Here is a 14309-nt window from a genome sequence, read left to right as displayed (position 1 = left end):
TACCAGACTCCCACAGGTCTGACTGTGGTTCAAATCCTGGACATGGTGGCTTGAAAAATCATGCCAAGGGGTTGGTAGGTGGCATAGTGGTTAAGGTGCTGGACTCCCAAATGCTCAATCACCGTTCTAGTACCAGACCTGTTGGATTGAAAATCATGCTGGGCGCGTGTGCATGTATGCCCAAATCACATGAGGAGAAGGGGTTGCAGTATGACCATTCCCCAAGGGAGTAATTTTTCTGTTTCACTCTCACTGTCTCTCTCTCTCTTTCTCTGGTGAGTACACACACCTTATGGCAAAACCTAAAAACAAGCAAAATCTCCACTGGCTTAAGAATAATCTCAGAAAGGCAGTATCACAGTGTAATCAGACTTAATAAGATGGGATGATTAAATATCTCAAACTCTGAAGAAATGGTGACAGAACCAAAAACGGAGAGTCAGCAAGGTTGTCAGTAGAGCTCCCTCCAGGAAAGATGCCTTAGCTATAGAGTTGACAAGAGGATATCCTTGGCCAGGTTACCTCTAGAGTAGGAAACAGTGCCCATAGCAACGTTGACCAAGAGAAACTTAAAGATTACCTATCATCCCGTTTTATCTCATTTTCCTCATCTGTGAGACAGAATAATAGTGTCTTCTTCACAGGTTTTTGTAAGAATTCAATGAGAAACTCCAAGTAAAGTGCTTTGAATTTGTATCTGGCATAATGTAAGAACTCAATAAATGCTGGCTGATACCCCTGCTCTGATTCCATGTTGGCAAGCAAATTTCTGATACCATGGCCTTCCTAGCAGCTTGCCCATAGAGAAAGCAAGTTCTGGTAATAATGGAGGAGAGCATGAGTACTAGAGCCAACCAGACCAGAGTTTGACTCTTGTCTCTAACAATCAAGGTTGTTAAATTGCACTGGAATCAGTATAGCACAGGGCTTTGGAATCAGCTCAAGTTGGAATGTTAACTCTGATAGCAGCTTAATGGATAATTTGAGGCAAGGATAGTTTATTCTTCTGAGCTTCAGTCTGCCTGTTTAAAATGGGGAGGAGGGGGCCAGCAGGTGGCGTGGCGATTAAGACGTTGGACTTCCACATGGCAGACTGTGGTTTGAGTCCCAGACCTGGAAACTTGAGACTCACATGGAGTGTGTATGTATGCATGCATGCCCAGAGTCCTGAGAGGAGAATGGATTGCAGCATGATCATCCACCCTGGGGGGTGATTTCTCACTTTCTCTCTCTGTCTCTCTGGTGATTGCACATGACTTATTATAAAAATCTCCCTGAAGAAAAAATAATGAGCAATAATAAATACTTCATATGTTATTAATATATTTTCTTCTTTTTTTCAAGTATTACTCTTGCTTTCTCACTTTCTCTCTCTCACTTTGTCCCTCTCTGATCAAATTAAAATAAATAAATAAATAAAGTCCAATAAAATAATTATTAAAAAAAAGAGGGGGGCAGCAGTTGGTGTGGTGGTTAAGGGCACTGGACTCCCACATGGCTGACCGTGGTTCAAGTGCTGGACCTGGTGTCTTCCTTTCTCACTTTCTCTCTCTCTCTCTGTCCCTCTCTGGTCAAATTAAAATAAGTAAATAAAGTTCAATAAAATAATTATTAAAAAAAGAATTACTTATTTAATTTTATTTATTATTTTTATTAAATTTTAATCTGACCAGAGAGAGACAGAGAGGGAAACTGAGAAAGCAAATCTCCAGGTCTGGAACTCAAACTTCAATTGGCCATGTGGGAGTCCAGTGCCTTAACCACTACACCACCTGCTGGCCCATATTAATATATTTTCAATGAGCTCATATGTATTTGTAAAAGTACTAGAAAAGAGTAAATGTGCAGTATACTGTGATAATTATTTCTTCTTATGGAAAATTAGCACTTAATCTTTTATCCTCCACCCCCTAAGCCATATCCACACAACTACTTCTGTGATCTTGGTTAATGTGAGTCAACCACTAAGAGATGGATCTACCCTACTGTACCAATAATATCATGTTTTTCAGACTATATGTCTTATGATCAGACCCTGAATCATAGTGAATTCACCAAGGTTGTTCCTCCTTATGAAAGCTTACCTGAAGATGACTAGTTTTCCTTATAGGTGCAATCCCTTTTACATTGTTTTATTTATTTATAGTCACTTCTCACTTAATCACCGAGTTCCTTACTATGACTCGGTCATTAAGTGAACTGGCCGATAAGTGAGGAGCTTAATGGCAATGTTTTGTTGGTGTTATGGTGCCATAGGGTATATATCTGTCAATAGATATCACTTGACAACACAGTAGAATAATGCAATTTCATCCATACAAAAAGCATACATTTGGTAAGCACCAGAAAGCAACAAGACACACCACAACACTATAAATCTGGTGTAATGTTTTTATTTATTCTGAAGACTACTATGGGTGCACAATGATGTACAAATTTATTAAAATACACAGGCTTGCATGATTGCAAATGCTTCAGGTAGTGAATACTGACTGCAGTAATAAGACAAAGACTGAAAAAGGATTCTCAAGACTCTTCATGTTAGAGAACTATTCATAAGTCCAAGTGGTCATTAAACAGAAAAGCTAAGTGAGAAGTGGCTGTATTTTTTTTGAGAGGGCAGAAGTGCTTGCCAGAAACAGACAGAAAGAGAGGGAGGAGAAAGCACCCCCTACTGTTGCATGGTCACCTTGCAATCCCTTCTCCATTTCTCCATCTTGTCAGGATTTGGGGCACATAAGCACATACACTCAGCATGTTTTTCAAGTCACTGGGGTTGGGATTAGAGCTGCACAGTTGATCATGTGGGATCTGGCTTCCTTAACCACTAAGCCACAGAGCCAGCCCTTTTTCACCCTATGGAGCAGTTTCTGGAAAAATCTAAGAAGCTTTGGGAAAATCCCAAACTCATTATTCTCTAGCTTTGGAGCACATTATAAAATGCTTTGTGTGGGAAACTTAATATTTTATTGTGTTGTTGGAAAAGTCATGACATATTTTTGCATAGAAAAAAATATGTCATGACTTTTCTGATGGCCCAATAGCTCCATTTTTAGTTCAAAATAATATTAAAACAAATTTGTACTCTAAAAATATAAGATAGTAGATATTAATAAGGATGTAGTGAGTGGATTTAGGATTGAGAACTGATGACAGAATTGCCTAGGATTAGAGACTATACTTAAAATATGTGGCAGAAGGGACTTGGTAGAAGCAGGCAATCAAGAAGGTACTATACTATGAAGAAATCCAGCAGTTTGAGTCTAATATGATTTTGGATCACTATGAGAATAGGTTTTAGTTTATATTTGAAGAGGAAGGGGTGTGTCTAATGAGGACCAGTATGAACTGTAATATATTGGGTCATCAGAAAAGTTATGATGCATATTTGCATAGAAATACATGCCATGACTTTCCCAATGACCTAATAATTCAAGGGGTAGATTAAAAGAAAGTTTAAGACCTTTTTGAGTCATTAAGAATAAGCATAATGGCAACATTCCCCACATACTCAGCAAAGGCAAAAGTCCAATTTTCTAAGCATCTCTGGTGGCCCCTCAGAAGCTCAAAAAGGATATAGGCAATCTCACCATGTGCTTCATTTGGACCCTTTTCTGGCTGCATATAGCCCATATTATGCAAGGCACAGGTCCTCAGTATACAGTACCTGGTTTCTGTCCTGTGGACTCACTCAGGGAAAAGGGTGAGACTCTACAGTTCTGTAGGAATAGACCGGGCATCCCAACCTTCAACTATATAGCTAGAGAGTAGGGGAATGAAATTAAATGCCTGGAGAATTTACGTAAGTACCCCTGAATGATTCAGGTTTTCATGACTGACCTGATCTCTTCAGCAACTAAGCTGAAAAGGCAAGAGATATCAAAGAGGAGCTAGATAATCTCAAAAAAATATGCTTACTTGTTTATTTCCTTTTTTGTGTCCTTTGGATCCTCTACCAGTCTGTTCTTTTCCATGCCTTTAGCAAGGAGGAGAAAAAGTGATCATGAGAAACATAAGGCTTACACCCCCATTTTCACTTGGCCAACTACTCACTCTAGAGGTTAAGTACATTTGGCCTCTAGAAAGTTTGATCCTCTTAGGTTGGAGGTAACCTCTCTGTAATACCACTGTAAACCTCTATCTCTGTCATTTCTACATTGTGTGTAATTGTTCTGTGTCTTCTGTCTACCTCTAAGGGAAACACTCTTTTTCATCAAGGCAGGACACTTGTTATAAGGTTTCTGAACTAAACTGAAAATTGGCTTTTTAAAAAATGGAAAGTTGGGACCAGCGGGTCATGTGGTAATTAAAGCACTGGACACTCTCACATGGCTGACCACAGTTCAAGTCCCGGAATGAGTGGCTTGCTTTCTCACCTCTCTCTCTCTCTGTTTCTATGTGGTAAAATTAAAAATAAATGAATGAATAAATAAAGTTAAATAAATAATTCTTTACCAAAAAAAAAGGAAAATCAGCTAATGTCTCTTACCTTAATAGAAAGATTTAATAGCTGGACATTTCCCAAGGGCATCTTGATTGATACTACTAGCTCATAGTAGTATCAGCAGCATTTGATGGGGTGGGGAGCCTGGCGGGACTGGCGATGGAGGCCCTCCCCCATCCAGGGGCTCAACTGGGGGTGCTCCAAATCTCTGAGCCCACTCAGGGCTCCATCCATATGGGCCACCCCCTGGCATGGCCCTCCCCTATAACCCAATGATGGTGGTCATGATGCCCCCACCCCCACCCCCTGTCCCTCCAGTGGTACAGCCTCTGGGCGCCCCTCCAGTCAGAGACCTGGCTCTGTGCCCCCAGAACTGACGGCCAGCTGCCAAAGCTTCCACATGGCCATGGGCAACCCCATTGAGTTCTTTGTGGATGTTATGTAGAGCGCACCCACTGTGGGCTGCGAGGTCTGGGCCTGTCCAGCCTCGGCTAGGCACTCTTGTTCCAACTGTGTCTGGTTAGGGCTGTACTTGGTGCCAGGGCTGCTGCCTGCCTGCTGTGAGGTGGCAGTCACTGTGACGCTCAACAGCAGTGCCTGGGTCTTCCCCCTTCCCTCATGGGCAGACAGGGGACCTTTGGTTATTTTTAGTTTTATCCTTTTTTTTACAAACCTTTGTGGGGGTTAAAATAGATTTTCTTACATTTTTGGGACTATTTTTTTAATAGATGTTTCCTCTTTTCAAATACATTCCCTCCTCTATTCAAATACATACCCCTTTCCTGGCCCACCGACAGAAACCACTTGCATGCCAAAGGATCCTCGGCCCCTGGATGATCTGCTGCCAGCCCACTGGCCCACGACCATCCCAGCAATCTCCAGTTTACCTCCTTGAGGTGGGATTGGATGGAGACCTGGCAAGAGAGAAATAATGTAGTAATACATGTCAAATGCAAGGTAGGATAAGAGATTGAATAGAAGATTCTGTGCTAACTATTCTTATTTATATTTGTCTCTGATAAAAAGATTCTGTGATAACAACAACAACAGATTTTGTGTCGTGATGGAAGCAAATTCAAGGGAAAAGGGTTGAAGATCTACACATATCGAGGTTGGCAGGTGGTGTGGTGGTTAAGGATGCTGGACTTTCACACGGCCGAACGCGGTTTGAGTCCCAGACCTGGTGGCTCACTTTCTCTCTCTCTCTCTCACTCTGTCCCTCTTTGGAAAAACAAAAAAACAAAAAACAAAAAACAAAAAACAAAACAAAAACAAAAACACCCAGATAAATAAATGAATAAGTAAATAAATAAAGTTAAATAAAAATAACCCTTTAAAAAATAAAAAGATGTACACATATCCACTATATCAAGTGGGGGTGTGAATAATTTATTTTTCAATAATAGAGCCTGGCACACAGTAGAAATTCAAAATATTTGTTGAGAGAATGAATGTCTTAAAATCTAGTACTGGAAAATTATAGGCCAAAATTATTATTATATTATTTTTGGAGAGGTTTTTGCTATAAGACGCGTGCGCTCGCCAGGCAGACAGAGACTTAGAGACAGAAAGCGAGAAATCACCCCCCAGAGGGGATGGCCATGCCACAATCCCTTCTCCATTCTCCTCTCAGGATCTTGGGCACGCACGCACAAGCGCCCGGTGTGAGTTTTAAGCCACTGGGTCCAGGACTCGAACCGCAGTCGACGACATGGGAGTCCAGCGACATAGCCATTATGCTAACTGCTGGTCTCAGCCAAAATTATTTTTGATACAAACATGCACCACTACATACTGAAGGATTAGAAAACAAAAAAAAAGGAAGACAAACTAAACTAAAAATAATGGAACTAAACAGCAATTTATAATTAAGAAAACAAGAATAACAACAGTTGAGAATAATAACTAAATCAATACAAGAAGGCACAATATCTTCTTAAAAGAGAGGACATTCCAACTCTGAGGGTGTGAGCTCATAGTACAGTTTTGTTTTGTAATTTATTTTGTGTAATTTTGAATAAAAACTCTGAATATGGAGTTCTAGTAGGCCTTCAATTTTAGTTTATGGAAAGAAACCAAATGTTCATAACCCTTAATTCATTTAGCAGGTTGTTAGTAAAGAGTTCTTTATTTACATAAAAGTGAGAGTCCAAGGAACTTGGGTGGCAGCTACTCATAAGAGGGACAAGAAAGACTTGCATTTGGAAATCTAGCTGTGGCCTTTCAGGAAGCAGGACAGTCCTTGTAGGCCACCAGTAATTAGAGACTAAACATCACTGGTATTTGGGGCAATGGGGATGACTTCTGAAGAACCTGGTCTTAATTAATGCTGAGAGAGAGAGAAAGAGAGAGAGAGACTTATACAATAAAATCTGCACACAAAGACTCAAAGAAGAGATCTGTAATGTCACTTTAACGTGATGGAATGCCTGGCTCTCTGGTTTGTAAAACTTGATCATTACCTGACTGAACAGGAAGGTATTAGAGTAGACTTTTACAATTGTTCATCTAAGTCAAGTCTTCAGTTAAGCATCCATACTGGATTTTGTAACCCTTAAAGACTAATTTCACCTGTCAGCTTTATTAATTTTAAAGCAAGAGCAACAGATAACAAAACACCTTCAATTAAAGTAATGGTACTCTCACCTGATCACAAAGTCTTGTTCTTTCTTTCTTTGTTTTTTTTTTTTTTTTTTTTTAAGAGAGAGAGAGAAAGAGAGAGAGAGACTTATACAATAAAATCTGCACACAAAGACTCAAAGAAGAGATCTGTAATGTCACTTTAACGTGATGGAATGCCTGGCTCTCTGGTTTGTAAAACTTGATCATTACCTGACTGAACAGGAAGGTATTAGAGTAGACTTTTACAATTGTTCATCTAAGTCAAGTCTTCAGTTAAGCATCCATACTGGATTTTGTAACCCTTAAAGACTAATTTCACCTGTCAGCTTTATTAATTTTAAAGCAAGAGCAACAGATAACAAAACACCTTCAATTAAAGTAATGGTACTCTCACCTGATCACAAAGTCTTGTTCTTTCTTTCTTTGTTTTTTTTTTTTTTTTTTAAGAGAGACTTTTGCTATAGGGTGCATGTGCTTGCCGGAGAGACAGAGAGAGATAGAGAGACAGAAAGTGAGAAATCACCCCCAGGGGCATGGTCATGCTGCAATCCCTTTTCCTCCACTCTCCTCTTGGGATTTTGGGCATGCATGCACACGCACCCAGTGTGAGTTTTAAGCTGCCGGGTCTGGGACTTGAACTGTGGTTGACTACATGGGAATCCAGCGATGTAACCATTACACCATCTGCTGGTCTTGAGTCTTGTTATTTCATGATAAAATATCCCCATTAAAATATACTGTTTCGCTAGTGATCAAGTTGTTTGAAAGATCAGGATTAGTATTGGAGTTACCTAAGTCTATTCATCATTGAGCTCAGGTATCACCATAATTTATGTGTGTCTGTGTGTGTGCACACATATGTGTATATATATTTCTCCCACTAAACTGCAATCCTCTTAGGGACATGGATGATAACTTCTCTTCATGCTTCTGGAGTTGAAAGAAAGTAAATGTGTTAGGTCTACTCCCAGAGTGGAAATGGGTACATCAAACTATCATTGTCATACTAGACATTTACTCTCATGGCTTTTCCTGCAAGCTCTGCCTACAGCTTCCCATACATTTGCCTAAAAGGAATGAATAAACTAGCAAAAGCCATGAAGATCCTGTTTCTATGGGTTATAGTTCTGAAGGGCTCCTGATTTCAATATTAGTCACTTCATGAGTTTGGCTGGCAAGAGTCAAATCCCTAAGGACCTCTATAAAGAGTTACCCGGGAAGTCAGTGGATTTTCTTCCCAGGCTATATCCCTCCATCCAAAAAAGCTGCTCTTCAAACTACCACAATACAGCATAGAAAGTAAATGAGATAAGACACATGTGAAAATGTCCATTCTGTACATGGTGATAATTACTGGATAGGTTATTATGAAATAAACTGAGGATGACAATTCTTAGGTACTAACCTGCAAACCCCCGGCTCCTTCCTTGAGGGGGAGGTGGCAATGAGCCCATGGTTCGGGAATAAAGTGAAACAGGTTGGAGAGAAGGCACCATAGGAGGCACAAAAGTAGGTGATGGAAGTAGAGCAGAAGGTGGTAGGTGATTCATGTTGACTCCTTCAAGAATACTCTGTCTCATCTTTTCAACTTTGGTTGCTAGGTCAGCCTTCAAATGAGGAACAGAATAATACTAGAAGTTGCCATTTTTAAAACTTCCTCCGTGTTTCAGGCACAGTTCTGGACACTCTAGGAAGTCTTATGATTCTATTCCCGTTAAAGGAATGGAGGCCTGGAGTTAAGTGGCTCGAGGCTACATATTTAGGAAGCATGTCTAGCACCAAACACCAAATCTTCACATGAAACCACACACACTATCATCTCATTAGTTTTGACCAAGGGCTTGTGAGACATGTTGACTAGGTCAAGGAAGACAAATAAGGATTTACTGATGGTCTATTATATAGCCAATAATAGGCTAGGTCGTTTTTATCTTTTTTCTTTTTTTGGAGAGATTTTCACTGTAGGGCGTGTGCGCTCGCCAGACAGACAGAGAGAGACATAGAGACTGAAAGCGAGAAATCACCCCCCAGGGAGGATGGTCACGTCGCAATCCCTTCTCCTCCATTCTCCTCTCAGGATCTTGGGCACGCATGCACACGTGCCCGGCGTGAGTTTTAAGCCACCGGGTCCGGGACACGAACCGCGGTCGACTACGTGGGAGTCCAGCGACATAGCCATTACGCTAACTGCTGGTTCCCAGGCTAGGTCGTTTTTTAAAGGAGAGGTAATATAATTAGGTTTTAAAAAAAAGAAACAAATCTGAAATATATAAAACCTTTTAAAACTTTCTCTCCTAGGATAGGAGACCTGAGCTCTGTCCTGTTTAAATTCATATCTCTAGTCTAGAGGCCAGGAAACTTTTGAAATGGGTCAGATAGTTCTAGGCTTTGTGAGTCACATTGTCTCAGTCACAACTATTATAGTCTGCCACTGGAGCATGAGAACAGTCATAGATCATATGCAAATGAACAAATGTGGCTGTGTTCCAATAAAATTTTTACAAAAACAGGAGACACAGGGCCAATAGGTGGCTTGCAGGTTAAGGTGCTGGATCCCACATGGCTGGCTATACATTATAGTCCTAGACTCAGGGCTTGAGAGTCACACCAGGCGTATGTGCATGTGTGCCCAAAGCCTGGAGAGGAGAATAGAGAAGGGATCATGACATTGCCTTCCCCCCGGGGGGGGGGGGGTGATTTCTCACTTTCTCACAGCTTTTCTCTTTTTCTTTCTCTCTGGTGAGTGCACGTGCCCTATAGGGGGAAAAACCACTAACAAAACAAAACAAAACAAGGGATGGGCTATAGTATAAGGACCAGTGGCAGGTTAGGCAGTTTGCCAAACCCTGCTCTAGTAACTTTAGCTCATTCCCCCCAAATGCATAAAGAAGTAAGTCAGGTGTCCTTTCCCTTGCCTTTTCTCACCTTTCCCAAGATTTTACTGCAAAAGATCCTCTGCTTCTACTCTGTCATCTACTCTACTATCCTCTTCTATTGTCAAACATAACTCCTTTACAAAAAATGTCATCAATTGCGAAAGTGGCTTACTAGTTTTGTAAATAAGGGAAATGAAATCCTAGGAGTTGGAGGAAAGGCATGTACTATATCTGAGTATTCTATGGGAAACAGATACTCAAGACTATAAATGGGGATATGGGAACTTTAAGCTCATAAAAAACATGATTTATAACAAGTAGGTATCAGACTATGGGCCTCTGGGACCAATGCTGACTAGTTATGTTAAGGACAGACACATTTTCCTGCTTCTGGTCCCCTGCCCAATATTTCTACTGTTTTTTCTTCCCTTCCCATTCATCCTCACAGCAGATTAGAGCTTGCCTTTAGCAGCTACCCAACATGCAAGTACCTGGCCATCACAGAGCTCTACCAGGGATGCTCGCTCTCGGCCTGCTTTAATTAGCTTGCTCTGGAACAGCTTGCCATCGAAGTAAATCCAGGGGCAGCAGTGCTCCCAAGGGACTGGCTGGCCACAGGCATCATTAGCAAACAGAGCAGTGTCGACCCCACTCATAAAGAGAGCAGCAAGCTGAATCCCTCGGGCATCCAGTTTCTCAATCTGAAACCACCACAGAGGAAAAATCATATTAAACTACCATTATTGGAAGCATTTACTCTTATTCTTGTCATGCTGATTCTTCCAGTTAAAACTCTGAACATGTTGCCCTTCAACATAGACATGTGAGTGCACAAGCAGCTTCTATCCTTCTCTTTCTCTGAGATGATTTGAAAGATATGCATTACAACATTAAAAAGACACTGATTTGGGCCAACCCATGGCCTGGTGGTTAAGAAAGTCAGGTCCCACATGGCTGACCTACCATGTAGTTCAAGTCCTAGACCTGGTGGCTTGAAAAACATGGCAAGTATATGTGCTTGTGTACTCTAAATACCAAAGGGAGGGAGAGATGGAAGAGAAGGGATTGTGGTATGACCATGGGAGGTACTTCCTCCTCTTCCTCTGTCTCCCTTTGGTGAGTGTGCACACCCTCTGGCAAATAAAGAAAAAGTAAAAAGACACCAACTTGAGATACCTTTTTTCCACCTATCAAATTAGAAATGATTCAAAAAGCAAAGACTTAAAGAACATTTAATGCTCATTAGGACTCGGTGAAATAAATGGACATTCATATAAAGCTGGTGAGGAATGTATATTAAAATTAAGCAATATATTCCCTGACTTTTAATAGAAAGTGGACGAATATGGAAGATTTATTGCTAAGTGAAGCAAGCCAGACTATGAAAGAGAGACATTGTATGTCTCCACTTAATATATACAGACTGTCTGCACTCTATAGCAGATATATAAACATGGAAAATGGTTATGGATACTGAATACAGTATGGGAAGAGGGTGCGAGAAGGAGGACGGTATGAGGAAAGACATTAAGGAGAATAACAGAGAGGCGAGACATTATTGGAACACAGAAATTGATTATTATCTGTTGAAAACACATATAGTATCCTTAACTGGACTGGTGTGAAGTGTATTCATGTTGTGAAAATTCACTTTACAAGCTAAGTGATGTATAGTGACTGAATGCATAAAAGAAATTAAAATGAAATATATTTAAAAATTAAGCAATATATATCAAGAACCTTGAAAGTATTCACATTGAACTCAGAAATTCCACTTTTAAGAATCTATTCTAAGGAAGTAGAGATGTGAATAAAGCTCTATGCATAAAGATGTTAATTGCAACTTTACATATAACAGGGGAAATTGGAAAACCTAAATGGTCAACATTATAATAATTAAATGGTACATATAATTTACTAAAATGTTTTAAGACAAAGAAAATTATGTATTATGTCAACTTGAGAACTACAATCTATAATGATATAAACAATATTTTAACTATGGAAACTGCATGACAAAAGAATGGAAGAAAGCATCAAAATTTTTCGTGCTTGTCTCATATAAGTGTGTTAGATGGCTTCAAAAGGAAAGGGGGAAATATTTGTCGGTCCCCTCCTAGGTGTAGTATGGTATCAGTAGCTATTTTAGGACTAAAGCAATAATACATTTACTGCAAAAGGAACCACTAGGGAGTCAACCATGGTGGTGTAGGTGGTAGGGTGCTGCAGTGTGATGCTGAAACAGGCCTACAGAAAGAACTTGGGTTTGAATCCAGGGTCAATTCAAACTCACTGGGCAAGCCCATGAGTCTGGTTAGCTGCAAGGCTGGTGGTAGGATGAAGGCATGGTGACACCCTGTTGAGGGTACCTGTTCTCTTTTTCCCTCTCCCCTCTTCTCTTTCTCTTACTCTCTCTAGAAAAAGAAATAAACTTTAAAAAATCCTACAAGTAAGGACACTAAAGCTAGAGAAGTTAAGTAACCTGCCCAAGGTCACATAGCTAGTTAGTGATGCAGCCAGGATTCAAACCCAAGGTAGACTGGCTTCGGGGCCTACCCTTATGCTACTATGTTCTACCTTTAGTTATCTTGTAGATTTACTTCCTTCCTTATGGCTTTCTATACTTCCTCTTTTTTATTTTTTTATTTTTTGGAGAGGTTTTCACTATAGGGTGCGTGGGCTTGCCAGACAGACAGAGAGAAACAGAGAGACAGAAAGTGAGAAAAAAAAAACCCCAGGGAGGATGGCCACGCTGCAATCCCTTCTTCTCCATTCTCTTCTCAGGATCTTGGGCACACATGCACAAGCGCCCAGAGTTTAAGCCACCGGGTCCAGGACGCAAACCGCGGTCGACTACGTGGGAGTCCAGCAACATAGCCGTTACGCTAACTGCTGGTCCCTATACTTCCTCTTAATACACAATATGTATTAGTTCCATAAACCTCAAAAAGTTCATGGAAACTTCATATTATTAAAAGTAAAAAAACCTATGCATGAATTTCAATATTTTTTTGTACTAAAACAAACTTGTATTTTAATTTAATTTTCCTGCAACCTTTTAAAGCACCTTATATTAGTAAAAGGGGGAGGTGGAAATTTACTTAGAGATAAGCAGGGAACACCAGGATAAGTCCCCTGTAGTGTATCTAGTAAGGGTCAAAAATATTACCATGGTCAATGAGCCATGATTTATTTGCCTTGCAAAATATCCATCTTTTTAAAATAATGATTTTATTTAAGTTTATTTATTTTTCTTTAGTTAGTTTAATTTGACCAGGGAGGGACAGAATGAGAAAGAAAGAGGGAAAGTGAGAAAGCAAGCAGATTGGGACTCGAACTGCGGTCGGCCATGTGAGAGTCCAGTGCCATCAACCACCACACTACCTGCTGACCCCACAAGATATCCATCTTTTCTGTCCATTAATACCCATCAGTATGAAAGCAGCATAGCAGGTACTTCATTTTATTAATAGACATAAATATTTGGCTAAAGTATATCATTTACCTGCAGAATTTATTGTCTTCCCCAGCTCTAGGAAAACAACAACAACAAAAGGACCTAAAGCAAAGCTATGACCTCATAAAAGAAAGAATTTAAATAAGTATGAATCAAATCACCTTCAGTTCTTGTTTTTTTTTTTTTTTTGGAGAGGTTTTTGCTATAGGGTGTGTGCGCTCGCCAGACAGACAGAGAGACAGAAAGCGAGAAATCATCCCCTAGCGGGGATGGCCACACCGCAATCCCTTCTCCTCCATTCTCCTCTCGGGACCTTGGGCACACATGCACATGCGCCCAGTGTGAGTTTTAAGCTACCGGGACTCGAACCGCGGTCGACTACATGGGAGTCCAGCGACATAGCCATTACGCTAACTGCTGGTCCCAAATCACCTTCAGTTCTTGCAGCTGATCTGGTTCATAAAGCTGGGTAGATACTGCCTGTGCAAGGAAGGTGTCTAGTTCATGGCGATGCAGGATTCGGCCACCAGGCCACTGAACCATGTACCTAGAAAATGAAAGCATCATTATTAGGCCAAAAAGCTCATTTATTCATGTCACGAACACTTATTAAACTAAGACCTACCAGACCACAGGCTGGGTTTTAACAATTCCAAAGCAATGAAGTAAAGAATCTGCTTTTGGTTACTTTCAGTCTAGTAGAGGAGATAGGAACATACACCACATATATCAACAATGACAGGGTGCTGTGTTAAGTACCAAGATGGAAGAATACACAGGTGCTACAAGAACACAAATGAGGGTTGTGACTGTAAGGGTGAGGGAGGGCATGCTGAAAAATGTCAGTAGGAGCTGAGTTTCAAAGGCCTGTAGAATTTAGTGAGATGAAAGATCGAAAAAGAATGTTCTA

The 14309-nt window shown here is 40.5% G+C and overlaps 1 protein-coding gene across 1 annotated transcript in view; it reads right to left on the bottom strand.

The window, feature by feature from the left end:
* The window catches only part of FAM120C (family with sequence similarity 120 member C), a gene marked incomplete in the record, with an annotated part of 172559 nt that overhangs the window by 7833 nt on the left and 150417 nt on the right, over positions 1 to 14309 (bottom strand). The window contains 5 exon segments of the mRNA XM_014583023.2: positions 3919 to 3976; positions 5220 to 5358; positions 8472 to 8673; positions 10434 to 10643; positions 13832 to 13946. Coding sequence (XP_014438509.1) covers positions 3919 to 3976; positions 5220 to 5358; positions 8472 to 8673; positions 10434 to 10643; positions 13832 to 13946 — 724 coding nt within the window.

The sequence above is a fragment of the Tupaia chinensis genome, unplaced genomic scaffold (genome assembly GCF_000334495.1).
Source record: "Tupaia chinensis unplaced genomic scaffold, TupChi_1.0 Scaffold143992_1, whole genome shotgun sequence".
Classification (NCBI taxonomy): domain Eukaryota; kingdom Metazoa; phylum Chordata; class Mammalia; order Scandentia; family Tupaiidae; genus Tupaia; species Tupaia belangeri.
Note: the sequence above shows the minus strand (reverse complement) of the source record. Positions and strands in the feature narration are given on the sequence as shown.